The sequence below is a fragment of the Indicator indicator genome, chromosome 34 (assembly GCF_027791375.1).
Source record: "Indicator indicator isolate 239-I01 chromosome 34, UM_Iind_1.1, whole genome shotgun sequence".
Classification (NCBI taxonomy): domain Eukaryota; kingdom Metazoa; phylum Chordata; class Aves; order Piciformes; family Indicatoridae; genus Indicator; species Indicator indicator.
Window position 1 is genome coordinate 2,057,796 of NC_072043.1, and position 16,530 is coordinate 2,074,325.

Genomic DNA, 16,530 nt, shown 5'->3' on the forward strand with positions numbered 1-16,530 from the left:
CATCCCCTGTCCTCTGTGTATGGAAATCAAGTTCACTTTCTCCTAGGCCAGCAGAGAGGAGGCCTTTGATTTGAGGGGCAAGGGGAGGAGGATGGTGTGTGCTGTGGGACTGGGCCACCTCTTCCTTGCCATGCTGGTCTCCTGCAAGGACCCAGAAGGTAACGGGGTGTCTGGGGCAAGAGGGTGCCAGAAAGCTGCTGCCACCTGGCCACACAGGTCTTCCCCAGCAGGGAGCAAGGCCTTGGTCACGTCCCTCTGCCAAGCCTTGGCATAGAGAAATCTGGAGCTGGTTTGCAGAATTGCTGGGAGCAGCACAGCAGGGATTGGGGTGGGCTGAGGTGAGCCTTTGCTGGGCTTCCACCACCTCTCTAGGGGGCTCTGAGGGCTGGGGAGCTGGCAGGAAAGGTAGTCCATAGTCCATGGTAGTCCAGTCCTGCTCTTCCTTGCTCTTTGTGGCACCAGGAGACCTGGATACCTACTGGTCTGGCACAGCACCCATCTGCTTGGGAGGCTGCACAGGGAAGCACAAGGAGCTGAAGAGGAGCCAGTGTGGGAATGGCAGCTGCTGCTGGCTGGGCTATAAGTCCTTCTGCAGAGGTACAGCCAGAGAGGGGACACTGGTGGGACCCTGGGGGTGGCTGCAGGGCTTGGGGAGGGCAGGTTTTGTGCAACACACATCTGTGTGGAGTGTCTCCAGCAGCTCATCCTCGGGCTGTGACAGGACACAGCCCAGGGCACCCATGGATCCTGCCCAGCACCCAGGTCCTCACCCAGGACCCACAACCTTGTCTGGGTGCATCCTCCTGGACTGGTTTCTGCCAAGCAGGCTGCACAGGGTGCTAGCCCACGCTGCTGACAGGAACCTCCCTGTCCCCAGTGAACTGTGGGCGCCCAGAAGCAGACTTCAACTCCGTGGTGCACGGCAATGACTGGTGGGTCGGCTCCGTGGTGCGCTACAGCTGCCGGCCTGGCTTCCTGCTGCTGGGGGACCCTGCCAGCGCCTGCCAGTCCAATGGCCACTGGACCCCCAAGCCCTCCTGCCTCCGTGAGTACCCAGGAGACCCCCTGCCTGCATGGGAAGCAGGTGGGAGGGCTGCAGGCAGGTCTCTGATCCTCCTTTCCCCCTAGACTGCCATGGGCAGGTGGGCACCCAGTGAGGTGCTCTGGGCCTGCTCTTGCAGGGATCTGCCTGCAAGGTCGGATCGAGATCAGCGAGTGGGACATTGCTGGGAGCTGCTCTTCATCTTGCAGCACCCAGGCCTACCTGGGAGACACCCTCAAGCATGGCTGCATCAAGATCTCAGCCTGTGTCACCAAGCAGACGGGCTGGGTGCGCTGGTTCCTCCGCTGCGACGTCTGCGAGTGTGACTGCCACGTGCCGTGTGGTGAGTACCACCAGCAGCTGCCCACCTTCAGGAAGGGCCTCCCTCAGTGTCTTGTGGCTGGCACTGAGGGCTGCCAAACACTTCAAGATCTGCTGCTCTTGCTCTCCTCGCAGCTTCCTCCATCTAGAGGTAGGTGATCTGGGATTGCAGCTGCTGGCCCCATGCAGAGCAGTGCTCCCACCCTGGATGTCTGCTTCCTTTCACCACCTGGCTCCATTGCTGTGCTGCTTTCAGAAGCTCCATCCATCCCAAGGCTGTCATCAGGGAAAGGTGTTCTGGGCTCCCTCACTCTCCTGCTTGGCCCCAACCTCTGACTCTCGAAGGGTATGCTCTGTGAACAGCAGGCACTGGGGATCTGCCCGTTTCCTGCAGCTGGGCTTGGGGACATTGCTGTCTTAACCTCTGCTTGCTTGGCTGCTTCCTAGAGGAGACTCATATCCCTTTTTGGGGAGTGTCTGTTCCATCTGTGCTGCAGGTTGTGGTTTCTCCCCGCCAGGTATTTCCTGCACTTGGGCCAGGCTCTGTGCTGAGTGGTACAGCTGCCCTCAGTGCTTGTTGCAGCCATCAAGCAAAGTTTGAGTGGGCAGAGCTCTAAGGGCAGAGCAGCCTGGCCAGGGCTGCACCACCTATTGCTGAGGAACCCAGGGTTCCAGTGGGACAAACTGCTTCAATCAAGGGTTCCAGTGGGACAAACTGCCCTACAGCCTCCCTGGGACCTGTTGGCCTGTGCATGTGGCCCTTGGCAGGAGCAGCCATCACAGACACTGCTGCAACCCCATGCTATGCCACCTTACAGGAGGGAGTTTCTGACCAGACTCCCTTTCCTAAGCTCTTTTTTCTCCCTTTGTGCTCCCTGGGCACTGCCCTGGCTTCCTCTGAAGCAGCAATGGAAAAATTGGAGTTTTTATTCCCTCAGGGAAGGAGAAGGTTGTCTGCAGCATGTGTGCTGGGATTAGCAGGGGCGCTGGAGGACCAGCAGCACCACCATGGGTAATTAAAAATATCTTTACAGGAAATTGCACAGGTTGTTCAGTTATGAAAGACATTCAGCTGCCTGCTCTGTCCCTGGAGCCCTGGACATACCTAACAGAGGCAGGACAGCCTCCCTCTGCCCTGGTACTGTCCTGAACATGTGAGCTACCCTGGGGACACAGCTATGGTAGGAAGGTTCTGATGGGGACCAGATGGGTGCTGAATGTGCCCATGGGACTGCCCACCAAGCCCTTCTGGCCACTGGACTACCATCTCTGCTGGACTTCTACCTTGAAATGAGTCTGCAGCAGGAGGCTGCAGTATCTGCTGGTCTCAGGAGCTCCTGACCCAGGCTTGAGCAGTTGAGAAGGAAAGGGCCTTAGCAGCAAGGGGGTTCACTACCAGGCCCTGCTTGTTGCCCACCTGCAGGGAAGCAGCTCTGCATTGCCCTGGGCAGGGAAGGTTTGGACTGAGTCCTGTTAATGATGAGAGCCCTGGAGCTGGGAGTCAGCCCAATGAGCTCAGAGCCCAAACTGGATGGATCCAGAGTGCCTTTTCCTTCATGAGGACATGACTTGAGACCTCCACGCAGACTTGACTCCATGACTACCTCCTGATGCCTTCCTCCTGCCCATCCTGTGGGCTGGTTCCTGCACTGCCAAGGAGCCAAATCACTGCACTAAGCTCTGTCTGAGCCCAAATCTGACTGTAGGAAGGGAAAACTTTCCTTGGCTCAAGAGCTGGTTCTTTAATTAATACTTTTGTCAGTGCCATTCATTTCCATATGTCTTTCATGGCTAAATGCTGGGGTGGGTGAGAGGTGTGAGTAACAGCAAGGATGGAGCCAGGCACGGTGCTGCAGGGGAAGTGGAGGTGTGGGAGGAGGGCAGGTCCTGCACGATGAGCTGCAGCGGGGTGTGCTTGGGGTAAAGCCCTAGGGAAGCACCCTTCTGTCAGAGCACTTTGCAGACAGCTGTAACCCCACCAGCTCTGGCTCCTGATGCCTGCTGTAGGCTTCCCAGGCAGTGCTTTCTTTTCACCCAGCTGTGCCCACACTGGGGTGTCTGCATGGTGGTGCAGCCCCAGTCCCGGATCAGTGCAGGGCTGAGTGGGGCAGCAGTGTCTCATGCAGGAGCAGTCTTAAGGGATGCTGAGCTCATGGAGTTTGGGGCTGAGGCTGCAAGCAGTGAGCTGCAGAAGGCTCTGCCCCATCCGTGAACAGGAACAGCCAATGGTGCCGGGGGTTGTGGAGTTTGGGCTGGCAAACACCAGGCTTGTGTGCTGGGGATGCTGAGGGCCAGCTGGTTTGCGGGGAGAGGAAATAGGGCCGGGCCCTTTAAGAGGATTTTTTGCTGCCTGGCACTGCTGCCTGGCTGGGCAGCCCGTCCTGCCGCCCCGACCGGCAGCAGCAGCAGCGGCGGCGGCGACAAAGCTGGCGGAGAGGGGCACCGCCGAGCAGCCGGACCGAAGGGGCTGACAACCATCGCTGGGCTGGGGTCGGAAAGCTGCCCTGCCGCCCTGCCCACCCGCCGCTCTACCAGCCCAGCCCGCTGCCTAGCCCAGCCCTGCGGAGGGATGGGGAGGAGACCCCGACTGGGGACCACCCGCGGGGACAGCGCCCAGCCCGGGGCCTGGCGCTGAGGACCGGGCAGGCTGCAACCGAGCCGCTCCCTGCCTGGCAGCGTCCCGCAGCCCCCGCCGCGGGCATCGCCCCTTTGTCTGCGGGAGGAGAAGGCAGAGAACGGAGGGCGCTGCCTGCGGGGAGAGAGGAGGCGCCGCGCCCGCAGCTTCCCAGGTGAGAGAATCTGCGGGGAGAGCCAGCCCGGAGGAGCCCCGGCCCCGGGAGGAGCCCCATCCCCGGGCCGGGCAGGCTGCGGGGGCAGTGGGGAGCCAGGGATCGAGCAAGAGCATCCTGCACAAAGCTGCCTGCCCCTCGCCTCGGGGCTGGGCTAAGCCGCGCAGAGCGGCTTGCGGGGTTTAGCTCTGCTCGTAACGCTCAGCCCAGGAGTCAAGGTGAGCCCGAGGGCGCTCTGTGCCTGCTGCCCCCCGAGCCCCCTTGGGGCTGCGTGCCACGGTCGTAGCCGCCGTGCTAAGCGAGGGTCCGAGACAGGGGTCTGGGTGCTGCCATCGTTGCCACCTCTTCTTCCGAAGGGCTGGGGCCGGCTTTCTCCAAGCCCTGGAAGGATCTGTCTGCAGCGGGGAGAAGGCTGGGAAGATGTCGGCGCAGCTCCTGGCAAGGCCAGGGGATTGTGTGAGCACTGCAGCGGTGATGAGGAGCTGCAAAATGTAGGTTAGCAAACATTGCCGTCCCAGCCCCGGAGCAGAGATGGGTGATGGGCCCAGCCTGCTCAGGAACAGCTCGGACTCCTTCAGCCAGTATGGGGATCCCCAGCTCCCCCAAAGAGTCTTTGGTGCCACAATGGGACCTGGGGTTCGTGTGCTCCACACCCAGCGCTGCAAGAGTCATCAAGCCAAGCAGAGATGCAGGGAGCTTGGTTGTGCTGCAGATGACTGTGGGAAGGGCTGCAGTCAGAATATGCTGCCCAGCAGGAGAGCATTTGGGCAGGGGTGTCCCTTAGCATCATGCAATGGCCCCGGGTAGATACTGGCCTGGTCTCTGAGGCTGTACTGCCTTGAGAAAAGGTAAAAAGGTAAAATCAGCCAAGGAAGGTAGAGAAGGACTGGAAACAGCAGGGCCACCTCCCTGTTCTATGAAGAAAATCCCAGCAAGCTCAGGGGGACCCCAGGCACCAGCTGAGGGATGTAATCTGGCTGAGGCAGCTCTGCCCCAGAAGCCTGGGTGAGGCATAGCTGTGTCTGAGCAACTAGCAAGAGCATCTGCGTGCTTGGGACCCCAAACGTGTGTCCCCCGAGCCCTGGCCAGGACAGCAGGGGTAGTTCACAGTTCAGGACAGATCAGCTTTCCCCCCCTGCACTGACTATGGCAGAGAGGAGCAGGGCAGGGAGGCCAGCAGCCGTGGAGCTCAGGGAGCTGAAGAGCTTTCCAGCTCTGCTGCCAGAGCCAGACCCAGCTGCAGGAGGTTGCATCAATTATTGACTGTTGAGCTGAGCAGCTGCTCCTTGCCATAAGTCCTTTGGTGCAGGTTTGACTGCACTGGCCAGGTCCCTCCTTCCATCCAGACCACAGCTAAGCAGGCTGTCACAAGGCAGAGTGGGGCAGTGAGGCCTGAAGTCAGCAGGAAAGAGTGTGAGAGGACCTGCTGTGGGCTGATCCCTGGTTCCTGCAGTCTCTGGCCCACTGAGAGTTGATCTCTGTGCGTCTCCCACAGAGCAGCAGGATGGCAGAGAAGGGCATGGACCCTGCCTGTGTCTCCATTGCCCTGGAGGACACAGTGTGCCACACCAGCCCTCCAGATGCCCCACTCCTCACCACCCACTTGAAGAAGGTGGAGAACCACATCACAGAGGCTCAGAGGTTTTCCCACCTCCCAAAGCGCTCGGCTGTCAACATTGAGTTCATTGACCTGTCCTACTCTGTGCGTGAAGGTTCCTGGTGGAGGAAGAGAGGTAGGAGCTGCCAGCTGGGGAAGGGCAGGGGAGGGCTCTGGGAGGGCTATTGGACCCCTCTCCATTTTTGTGTGCCTCTGTCCAGGGCTGCATGGGGGAGGCTGGGCAGATTTCCTGGTTCAGGGGCAGCCAAGGTGGATAAGTTTTCCCAGCACTGTTGTTTGGGATGTGATGTGCTGACAGCAAAATCCCCAAAGAGGTGTTGCAGCTCAGAGCCTGGCAAGGAGAATGCATGTGGTTTGCAGGGGATTTCCTCTCCCTGTGCAGCCGAGGCCATGATCCCCTTTCCTGTGTGTGACTCTGGCCAGGAGCTCAGGGAGGGAAGAGGGGAGGCAGATGGTGGCTGGTGGGTGGTAGTCTGCTTTAATTAGCTTTCTCAATTACTGGGATGGTAATCAGGCAGCCCCATGAGATGGAAGGGGAGCGGATCTGCAGAAGCTGAAGGCAGGCAGGGATGAGCAGAGACTTGGGGTATGGAGACTGAGGATACAGGGCTGCTCAGCAGGGTGCCCTGCCAGCCCGGAGTGCCAGGTGAGACCTGTGTCCCTGTCCCCAGCCAGGCTCTGCAGCTAGGGAAACTGAGGCATTGAAAGACAGTGGGATCAGCCCCAACATCCCCAGGGATCACAGGATCCCAGGATGTTAGGGGTTGGAAGGGAACTCCGGAGATCATCCAGTCCAACTCCCCTGGCAGAGCAGGACCATAGAATCCAGCACAGGTCACACAGGAACACATCCAGATGGGGCTTGAAAGTCTCCAGAGAAGGAGACTTCACATGAGGTTTGCCTGTTTATCTGGGATGCTTCCTCAGCAGCCAGGCATCCTGGGCACCCAGCTGCTTGCCCATGGGCTTGTACTCTGCAGAGGAGAGGAAAAGGCTTGGGCAGCTGGACTGGACAGAAATACGCCAAGGGGTGCTGGGATCCCGGGGTGGCAGTGAGAAGGACTCTTCTGTCCCGCAGGCCGGGCACAGGTGGAGGAGCTGGCAGGGAGCTGCCGGCGCCTTTGGTGCCAGCCCCCAGGAGCGAGCGGTGCCGAGGCAGGAGGTTACTGGCAGTCAATGACCGCCGGTAACCGCTGCGCAGGCTGCAGAGGCGCCGACGTGAGCAGCATGCGCGGTGCGGGAGCCATGTGCGCGGTGCCGGGATGCGGGGAGGAAGGCTTCTGGGCAGCCCCTGCTCCGCTGTCGTCATGCTCAGCCCCCTGCCCTCCCAGCCCTCCCCTGCGCTCGCTCCCGACTGCGGGATGCCTGCCGCCGAGGGATGCGGAGGAGGAAGTGGGAGGCTGCGGTGCTGGATGCCCTGTCCTGGGGAGGGACAAGCCAGAGGGGCTGCCTGCCTGCCTGCCTGCCTCCGGTGGTATCAGGATTGTCACCTGCTCTGAGGCTTGCCCCAGTCTGTGAGTTGGATATGAATGTGTTGGTCTCACCCAACACCAGCTGCCACCACGGGGCACAAGGCAGGGATAGGGGGAGGGCATATTTCCAGCAAGGAGATGCTCAGATTTGGCTGTGGTTCAAGCAGGGTCCTAACGCAGGGACCATAACTGGAGCAGAGTAGATTCAGGTTGGGCATCAGCAGGAACTTCTGAACAATGAGAGTGGTGAACAGGTTGCCCAGGGCTGTGGTTGAGGCCCCATCCCTGGAGACATTCAAGATCAGCTTCGATGTGTCCCTGTGCAGCCTGCTCTAGTTGGAGGTCTCCCTGCTGCCTGCAGGAGGGTTGGACAAGATGCCCTTTGAGGGTCCCTTCCCACCCGATGCAATCTGTGAATCCTGTAAACTGTTGCTCTCTTGCCAGGGCTGTGTTTTGGGGGCAGCTCCTGAGAGCCTGAGGCTGTACCTGTTCCCTACTCCCAACACACTGTATTCCTTCTGCCAGAAAATGCTAATCAGCTGCCTTTAAAGCAGAGATAATTCCAGGTCTGATTAGCAGTGGCTGCTGCGAGTGCCACAACTTGAATGCCAATGAAGGCAACCACAGGGCATCCAGCAGGCCTGAGGACTCTGCCTGCCCATGCTGCCCTGTTTCCTGCAGCTCCTCTCCACTGTCCCTAAGGATCAGGATCTGACAGTGTGCCCAGGGCTAATGTTACAGCCTGGTAATCTTCCTACATGCCCTAATCCAGGGATTTCCCTGGTTTTTTGATCTCATCTAGGGCATGTGCATCTTTGGCACTGGAAATCAGTGGGGTCAGCCAAAGACCAGGGTCAGGGCTCATGCTGGAACTGACAGGTGCTGTGGCTACAGCCCTGGGCATGCCTGGAGACAGTTTCCAAGTGCATGCAGCCCCTGGTGCAATGCATGGAGGTCCCAAGGGCCCCTAGGTGCTGGGATGGCATCACAGTCCCTGTAGTGCTCACAGGATGTTAGGGGTTGGAAGGGTCCTATGGACATCATCCAGTCCAACCCCCCTGCCAGAGCAGGGCCATAGAATCCAGCACAGGTCACACAGGAACACATCCAGATGGGGCTGGAAAGTCTCCAGAGAAGAGGACTCCACAACCTCTCTGGGCAGTCTGCTCCAGGGCTCTGTGACCCTCACAGTCAAGAAGTTCCTCCTCATGCTGAGGTGAAACCTCCTGTGCTGGAGTTTCCATCCATTGCCCCTTGTCCTATCCCAGGGTGCAGCTGAGCAGAGCCTGTCCCTGTCCCCTCCCTCTTGACCCCTAGCCCTCAGATATTTATAAACATTTATTAAATGCCCTTTCACTTTTCTCTTCTCCAGACTAAAAAGCCCCAGGGCTCTCAGCCTCTCCTCCTAGGGCAGTGCTCCAGTCCCAGTGCTGCAGCTTTGGAAAGCCAAACCTGTGCTGTTCTCTCCCTCCAGGGTACAAGACTCTGCTCAAATGCTTGTCAGGGAAGTTCTGCCAGCGAGAGCTCATTGGCATCATGGGGCCCTCAGGGGCTGGGAAGTCCACACTGATGAACATCCTGGCTGGCTACAGGTGAGGCTAAGAGGAAGCCAGCAGGGCTAGGGGGGGCAGGGCTAGGGTCCCTGTGCTACCTTCCTCCCCCAACAGCTGTTTCGTGCTGGCCACAGGTGAGGCTAAGGGGAAGCCAGCAGGGCTGAGGGTGCAGGGCTGGGGTCCCTGTGCCACATTCCCCCTCCCCAACACCTGTTTCCTGCAGGGAGACTGGGATGAAGGGGCAGATCCTGGTGAACGGCCGGCCGCGGGACCTGCGCACCTTCCGGAAGATGTCGTGCTACATCATGCAAGATGACATGCTCCTGCCTCACCTCACCGTGCTGGAGGCCATGATGGTGAGCAATGCAGACACCAGGCAGCCTGCTGGGCTCTGTTGGGCACTGAGCCCACACTGACATCAGGCATTTCCAAGGGCTCTGGGACACGGGGACAAAAATCCTGCTGCTCTTGCTCCCTTCATCCCCGGGCTGGGCAAGGACAGGGCCACGGTGCAGCTGATTCTGGTCCCTACATCTGACAGCTCTGTCTCCCTGCACATCCTCTCTCTGCAGGTCTCTGCTAACCTGAAACTGAGTGAGAAGCAGGAGGTGAAGAAGGAGCTGGTAAGTGCAGATGAAGGTGGACCCAGGCCCCCTCATCTCTCCTCAAGATGGGGATGGTAGAGAAGGAAGGGCCTTGAGGACACTGGGGGATGCTGAGGGACTTAATATGCATTTAGCAGAATTTTCTTATATTAGAATATGTTTATTAGGTCCCACCAGAGAGTACTACTGAACTTCAGTGTACCTGGAGGTGCTGGAGCACTTCCAAAGAAGGGCAACAAAACTGGTAAAGGGTCTAGAGCATAAGTCTTTTGAGGAGCAGCTGAGGGAACTGAGATTGTTCAGCCTGGAAATAAAGGAGATGTGGGGGAGACCTCACTCTCTAAAACTCTCTGAAAGGAGGTTGGAGCCAGGTGGGGGCCAGTCTCTTCTCCCAAGCAACAAGTGACAGGATGAGAGGAAATGGGCTCAAATTGTGCCAGGGGATGTTTAGATTGGCCATTAGGAACAATTTCTGCTCTGAAAGAGTGGTTAAGCCCTGAAACAGGCTGCCCAGCAAAGTGGTGGAGTGCCCATCACTGGAACTGTTCAACATTGCAGATGTGGTGCTGGCAGATGTGGTTTAGGGGAACAGTTGGACTCGATGATCTTGGAAGTCTTTTCCAACCTTCATGATTCTATGACTTCCAGTGATGGAGGTCTGAAGAGAGATGGCAGGGATGGGATGAGGGTCCCTGGGAGCCCATGGTGAGCCCATGTGTTGCAGGTGAACGAGATCCTCACAGCCTTGGGGCTGCTGGAGTGCTCCTACACCCGAACCAGCTCGCTGTCGGGGGGGCAGCGCAAGCGCCTGGCCATCGCCCTGGAGCTGGTCAACAACCCTCCAGTCATGTTCTTTGATGAGCCCACCAGGTGAGACCACAGGGGCCAGGGCTCCTCAGCACTGCCTGCCCAGCTGGGCTTCCCCTGCTGGGGGACATCAGGGTGGGTGGAACCCTCTGGAGCACAGCAGGGCTGAGAGACCTGAGGGTGGGATGTGACTGTGCCCCACCATGGCTCCAGGAGGGCTTGGGGCATGGCAGGGCTTGGGACATGGCAGGGCTCGGGGCTGCTCTTTTCTATTGATCTGACAGGAGGGTGCCCACAAAGGGAGGCACGTGGAGGGGGCATCCTTAGGATGTGCTTCTTTCCCTCTCAATTCTCCCTTTCTTTCTCTGCTGTCTTCTTTCTCCTCTACCCCATCCTGTGTGGTCACAGCGGTCTGGACAGTGCCTCCTGCTTCCAGGTGGTGTCCCTGATGCGGTCCCTGGCTCAGGGTGGGCGCACCATCATCTGCACCATCCACCAGCCCAGCGCCAAGCTCTTCGAGATGTTCGACAAGGTTTGGGCTAGGCTGGGACACAGAATTCTTCAGGGCTGCTGGGTCCCTCTGGTCTCAAGACCCAGGAGGGAGGCCAAGAGCTGCAGGCATTTGACCTGCTGCTTGCCAGGGACACAGCCCCAGTGGCTGGGGTCTGGCAAGGGTGCCCTGTGCCACCCTAGGGCAGGGATGTGGGTAGGAGCAGGTGACAGTGACCCTGGCTGCTCTGCATCTGCCATATTCTGCCCTTTTCTTGCAGCTGTACATCCTGAGCCAGGGCCAGTGCATCTTCAAAGGCATCGTCACCAACCTCATCCCCTACCTGAAGGGTCTGGGCCTCCACTGCCCCACTTACCACAACCCTGCTGACTTCAGTGAGTGCCTCTGCCCCAGCTGGTGAAGCTGTAGGGGGGAGCAGAGGGTGGCAAGGTCCAAACCCATTTCCCAAGCCCTTGGTGCTGCCTGGCATTCCCCCAGGCTACCCAGGGAGCAGGGCTGGCCATACCATTCTTGTTGAGCGCTGGCTGGGCAGCACTGCAGGGTGAGGGTTGTGCTGGGCTCCCACCCTGTGCCCCACAAGGTCCTGGTCTGGGCAGGCCGAGCAAGGGCTGGCTCAGCACCTCTCAGGGGTGCCTGTCCTCCTCCACAGTTATTGAGGTGGCCTCAGGAGAGTATGGGGACCTGAACCCCATGCTGTTCCGTGCTGTCCAGAATGGCATGTGCACCATGGCTGAGAAGAAGAGCAGCCCTGACAAGTCAGACCCCTCGTGCCCAGCACACTGTGTGACGGTGAGTGGCAGTAAGAGGAACCTCCTGTGGTGATGGGGAGCAGCAGGTAACGGGGTGCTCATCCAGGGACACCTTGCACAGCTATCCTGTGATGCTTACTGTCCCTTGGACACAGCATGGAGGTGTCCTGCCAACCCCTGCTTGTCTCAAGGACCAGCTCTGTGCTTGCAGTGCCTGTGCTCACCAGGAGTGGTCACAAACAGCTCCCTGGAAGTGCTTGGGTGGTGTTCCAGGAGGGTCCCCATGGTGTGAGCTTGCCCTGTGTCCCTGACTTGCCTGTGGTCTTGCAGGACGTGGACCACATAGAGAGCCACACGTTTGCCACCAGCACTTCAACTCAGTTTTGCATCCTCTTCAAGAGAACCTTTATCTGCATCCTGAGGGACACGGTGAGGTCAGGGGAGGCTGGGCCAGGGCTGAGGGATGGGATCTTGTCTGTTACTGGGGGCAGGCAGAGACAGGACTTGAGTGGGGGCTGGAGTGGGGCTCAGCCTTGAGGAGCAGGCAGGCTGCCCTCTGCTCCCTTGGGATGAGTGGGGCTGAGATTTGAGGAGCAGGCAGGCTGCGCTCTGCTCCCTTGGGATGAGTGGGGCTCACCCTTGAGGAGCAGGCAGGCTGCCCTCTGCTCCCTTGGGATGAGTAGGGCTCACCCTTGAGGAGCAGGCAGGCTGCCCTCTGCTCCCTTGGGATGAGTGGGGCTCACCCTTGAGGAGCAGGCAGGCTGCCCTCTGCTCCCTTGGGATGAGTAGGGCTCACCCTTGAGGAGCAGGCAGGCTCCCCTCTGCTCCCTTGGGATGAGTGTGGCTCACCCTTGAGGAGCAGGCAGGCTGCCCTCTGCTCCCTTGGGATGAGTAGGGCTCACCCTTGAGGAGCAGGCAGGCTCCCCTCTGCTCCCTTGGGATGAGTGTGGCTCACCCTTGAGGAGCAGGCAGGCTGCCCTCTGCTCCCTTGGGATGAGTGTGGCTCACCCTTGAGGAGCAGGCAGGCTCCCCTCTGCTCCCTTGGGATGAGTGTGGCTCACCCTTGAGGAGCAGGCAGGCTGCCCTCTGCTCCCTTGGGATGAGTGGGGCTCACCCTTGAGGAGCAGGCAGGCTCCCCTCTGCTCCCTTGGGATGAGTGTGGCTCACCCTTGAGGAGCAGGCAGGCTCCCCTCTGCTCCCTTGGGATGAGTGTGGCTCACCCTTGAGGAGCAGGCAGGCTGCCTTCTGCTCCCTTGGGATGAGTGGGGCTCACCCTTGAGGAGCAGGCAGGCTGCCCTCTGCTCCCTTGGGATGAGTGGGGCTCACCCTTGAGGAGCAGGCAGGCTGCCCTCTGCTCCCTTGGGATGAGTGGGGCTCACCCTTGAGGAGCAGGCAGGCTGCCCTCTGCTCCCTTGGGATGAGTGGGGCTCACCCTTGAGGAGCAGGCAGGCTGCCCTCTGCTCCCTTGGGATGCCCCTGAGGTGCAGCCCTGCCTTGCTGAGCCCCTGCACCGCCTGTCTGCCCCCAGGTGCTGACCCACCTGCGGTTCATGTCGCACATCTGCATCGGGGTGCTGATCGGGCTGCTCTACCTGCACATCGGCAACGACGCAGGCAAAGTCTTCAACAACACTGGCTTCCTCTTCTTCTCCATGCTCTTCCTCATGTTTGCTGCACTGATGCCCACCATCCTCACCTGTAAGCAGCTCCTGGCCCCGAAACCCATTGGCTGCTCCCAAGCCTTGCAGAATGCTCCCAGCTGTGTTGGGAGTCTGTCTGCTGGGTGGTGGAGCAAGAGGAGTTGAACAAAGGAGAGGAGATAAGAGAGGAGAAGATAAAAGTTCAAACAAAAATAGAGGGGGGAGAAACTCCTGTTTGGGTGTCTTGCAGTTTTGCCTTTTATTTAATGTTAGAATTTTTATCTTTTACTTAATGTTAGAAATTTTATCATTTACTGATGGAATGTTAATCATTTCCTTAATGTTAGAATTTTTTTATCATTTGATTCTTGTTAGATTTCTTTTATCATTTGCTTGATGTTAGAATTTTTTATCATTTACTTAAATGTTAGAATTTCCTTTCTGGCTCAAAGCAGAATGCTGGAATTTTTTTTTTTTCTATTGTTTTGTTTCTGAGAAAAATCATAGAACCACAGAATTGTTTGGGTTGGGAAAGCCCTCTGAGATCATCCAGTCCAACCATCAACCTAACACCACCATGGCCATCAAACCATGTCCCCAAGTGCCATGGCCACGGGTTGCTTGAACACCTCCAGGGATGGGGACTCCACCACCTTTCTGGGCAGCCTGTTCCAATCCCTGACCACCCTTGCAGCAGAGAAATGTTTCCTATCTCCAACCTGAATCTGCCCTGGCACAGCTTCAGGCCCTTTCCTCTTGTTCTCCAAAGCTGTATTTTTAGCTGTTTCCCTTCTCTTTCACTTCCTCAGAAAATTTGCCTAAACTCCCCCCCAGCCAAGCTGACTTTTGGTGAACATTTGAGCATCTGCTTGTGGTGCAGGCAGGCAGGAGGCTGCCTGGTGCTCTGTGCTGGGCCAGCATCCTAGCTGCAGGAGGGAGGTGGAGCTGGAGCAGCCCAGAGCAGGGCACTGCTGGCAGCTAGCTGCTTGTTTCCTTGCAGTCCCTCAGGAGATGACAGTGTTCCTGAGAGAGCACCTGAACTACTGGTACAGCCTGAAAGCCTATTACCTGGCAAAGACCATGGCAGATGTGCCCTTCCAGGTGAGCTTTCAGCTGGACTAAAGCATGGCCCTCTTGGCACAGCCAATTGCTTGGCTACCCCCAGTGCCCAGGGCTGGTCTTTGATGCATCCCTGTGGTTCTCCTTGCCCCAGAAAGGGTCTGTGGGGTAAGGATGGCCATGGGTCCAGCAGAGTGGTCTCTTTGCCTGCCCCTCTCCAGGTGATCTGCCCCATTGCCTACTGCAGCATCGTGTACTGGATGACAGGCCAGCCACCCGAGGCCACACGCTTCCTCCTCTTCTCTGCCCTGGCCACTGCCACAGCCCTGGTGGCACAGTCCCTTGGGCTTCTCATCGGAGCTGCTTCCACTTCCCTGCAGGTCAGACAGAGCCCTGGCTTCCCCTGTTCCATGCAGACGGAAGGAGAGCTGCAGGGTGTCCCAGGACAAGGAGGGGTGGTGGGAAGTGTTTCCCACAGGCAGGGCTGTGAGTGCCACAGTGTGCCTGTGGACAGGGACATGACACCCTGTGGCCTCTGCTCCCCAGGTGGCCACCTTTGTGGGACCTGTCACTGCCATCCCTGTCCTGCTCTTCTCGGGCTTCTTCGTCAGCTTCAAGACCATCCCCACCTACCTGCAGTGGAGCTCTTATGTCTCCTATGTCAGGTGGGATCTCACACTCTGGCCAGAAGCTTCCTGTCCCCTGGACTCCCACGGGCTGGGGAGAGAATGGGGCAGCCTGGGGCATGAAATGATTCTTGTGGTGTGCTCTGCCCTAGGTATGGCTTCGAGGGTGTCATTCTCACCATCTATGCCATGGAGCGTGAGGACCTGGAGTGCCTCGAGGACTTCTGCCCATTTCAAAAACCCATAAAGATCCTGCAGGAGCTGGATGTGGAGGAGGCTAAGCTCTACCTGGACTTCCTAATCCTGGGCATCTTCTTTGTCATCCTGCGGCTCCTGGCTTACCTGGTCCTCAGGTACAAAGTCAAATCAGAGAGATAAAGGGGCCCTGGGGCCCTGGCCTGCTGTGAGAGAGGTTCTGCAGGTGGACAAAGTGCTCCTAGCAGGTCATGGACCAGAGTGGAGGTGTCTGTAGATGCCAGCCAGGCCTGACTCAGTCGAGAAGGGTTTCAAGACATCTCGGAACTGTTTTAACCTTTCCACACACTCTTCATTGCAAAAGTTTTGTACAGCCCTGGCGTGTACATCCCTGGCACAGGACTGCCAAACCTCATGGAGCTTTGGTCCCCTTTTGTCACTCATGCCCAGTGCTGCCCTTCTCTGCCAGACACTGGGGATGGTCCCATGGAGGTGGCTGTCTGCTGAGCAAGGCTGAGAGGAGCTGGCTGCTCGGGGCAGGAGGGGGAGCAGCACCCTGGGGCTGCCTGAGCCTGGGGAGGAAGCCATAAGGAGACACTGACAGAAGATGGATGCAGCTCACCTGCCCTTTGCTCTCCCTGGCCAGCAGCATGAGTCTCAGTGTTGGAAGAGCCCAGAGATGCAATAGGCTAAGTTGCACAAGGCTGTTGTGTTTCCTGTTGCAGCAACAGGCACAGAAATTGCTGCATCCTTTTTTTCTGTTGGGGTAGGGTTGGGTTTTTTGTTGTTTTGTTGTAGTTTTGCATTTTTTTCCCTTTTTCCTTCTTTTTTTTTTTTTTTGTTTTGGTTTGCTTGTTTGTTTGTTTGTTTGTTTTTTCCTGTAAACCCTACTGCTTCCCAGCCTGCACAGAGGGGAAAGAGCCAGCAGGAAGAGAAGGACTTGGGGGTCTGTCTCAGACTTCATCTTGGATGCCACCCTCAGAGATGGGATCTTCAAACCTGGGGATGTGGGCAGTGTCTGTGGGAATGGGACAGGACTCTCAGACCTCAGGGAGCCTGGTGTTCAGTCCCTGTTGTCCTTGGGGTCTAAGCCAAGAGGATAAAAACCAGCCTGCATGGAGTGAAGTGACTGGTGCCTTCAAGTGCTGCACTGAGCAGGGTTTAGGTTCCCATACTCTGCCAGGCTGCTGAAAACCAGAGCTGGGCTCAGCAATTCCATCTCTGGAGCCTCCACTGCATGAGAAGAGCTGGCCCTGAGCCTTTTCCTTGTGACATCTTGCTCCTCACCCTTCTTCCCCTGGCATGACTGTGGCTGTCTCAGCAGAACAGGGAGGACAAGCCTCACTCAGCAGCTGTGCAAGGAGGGGATGCCAGCCTTGGGGATACCCAGCCTTGTCACACTGAAAATGTCCCTGGGCAGAAGGGGGTCCCAGCAGTGCCAGAACTGGAAAGCAGGTGAGGTCTTGGAGTGATTTGTTGGTGTTGGGTGACCCTAACACTGGGAAAGGCTCTGCGCTTCGTGGCTGCTATCAAGAAAAGGTCCC

At 58.1% G+C, this 16,530-nt stretch overlaps 1 protein-coding gene across 1 annotated transcript; it reads left to right on the forward strand.

Moving 5' to 3' along the window:
* The first annotated feature begins 5,656 nt into the window (after positions 1-5,656).
* ABCG4 (ATP binding cassette subfamily G member 4) lies at positions 5,657-15,169 on the forward strand. The gene is made up of 14 exons (XM_054395634.1): positions 5,657-5,885; positions 8,717-8,834; positions 9,019-9,151; positions 9,368-9,418; positions 10,125-10,270; positions 10,616-10,739; positions 10,978-11,092; positions 11,368-11,507; positions 11,798-11,896; positions 12,996-13,164; positions 14,107-14,207; positions 14,387-14,545; positions 14,712-14,830; positions 14,944-15,169. Exons 1-14 carry the CDS (start codon positions 5,657-5,659, stop codon positions 15,167-15,169), a joined length of 1,929 nt encoding a protein of 642 aa, XP_054251609.1.
* Positions 15,170-16,530: the final 1,361 nt, after the last annotated feature.

Bases quoted from the DNA above. Each gene is read 5' to 3' on its own strand.
- ABCG4 (XM_054395634.1), top strand. From the start codon at position 5,657: ATGGCAGAGAAGGGCATGGACCCTGCCTGTGTCTCCATTGCCCTGGAG. The intron at 10,271-10,615 runs GTGAGACCACAG...GTGTGGTCACAG, and splicing joins TTCTTTGATGAGCCCACCAG to CGGTCTGGACAGTGCCTCCT. The intron at 13,165-14,106 runs GTAAGCAGCTCC...GTTTCCTTGCAG, and splicing joins GATGCCCACCATCCTCACCT to TCCCTCAGGAGATGACAGTG.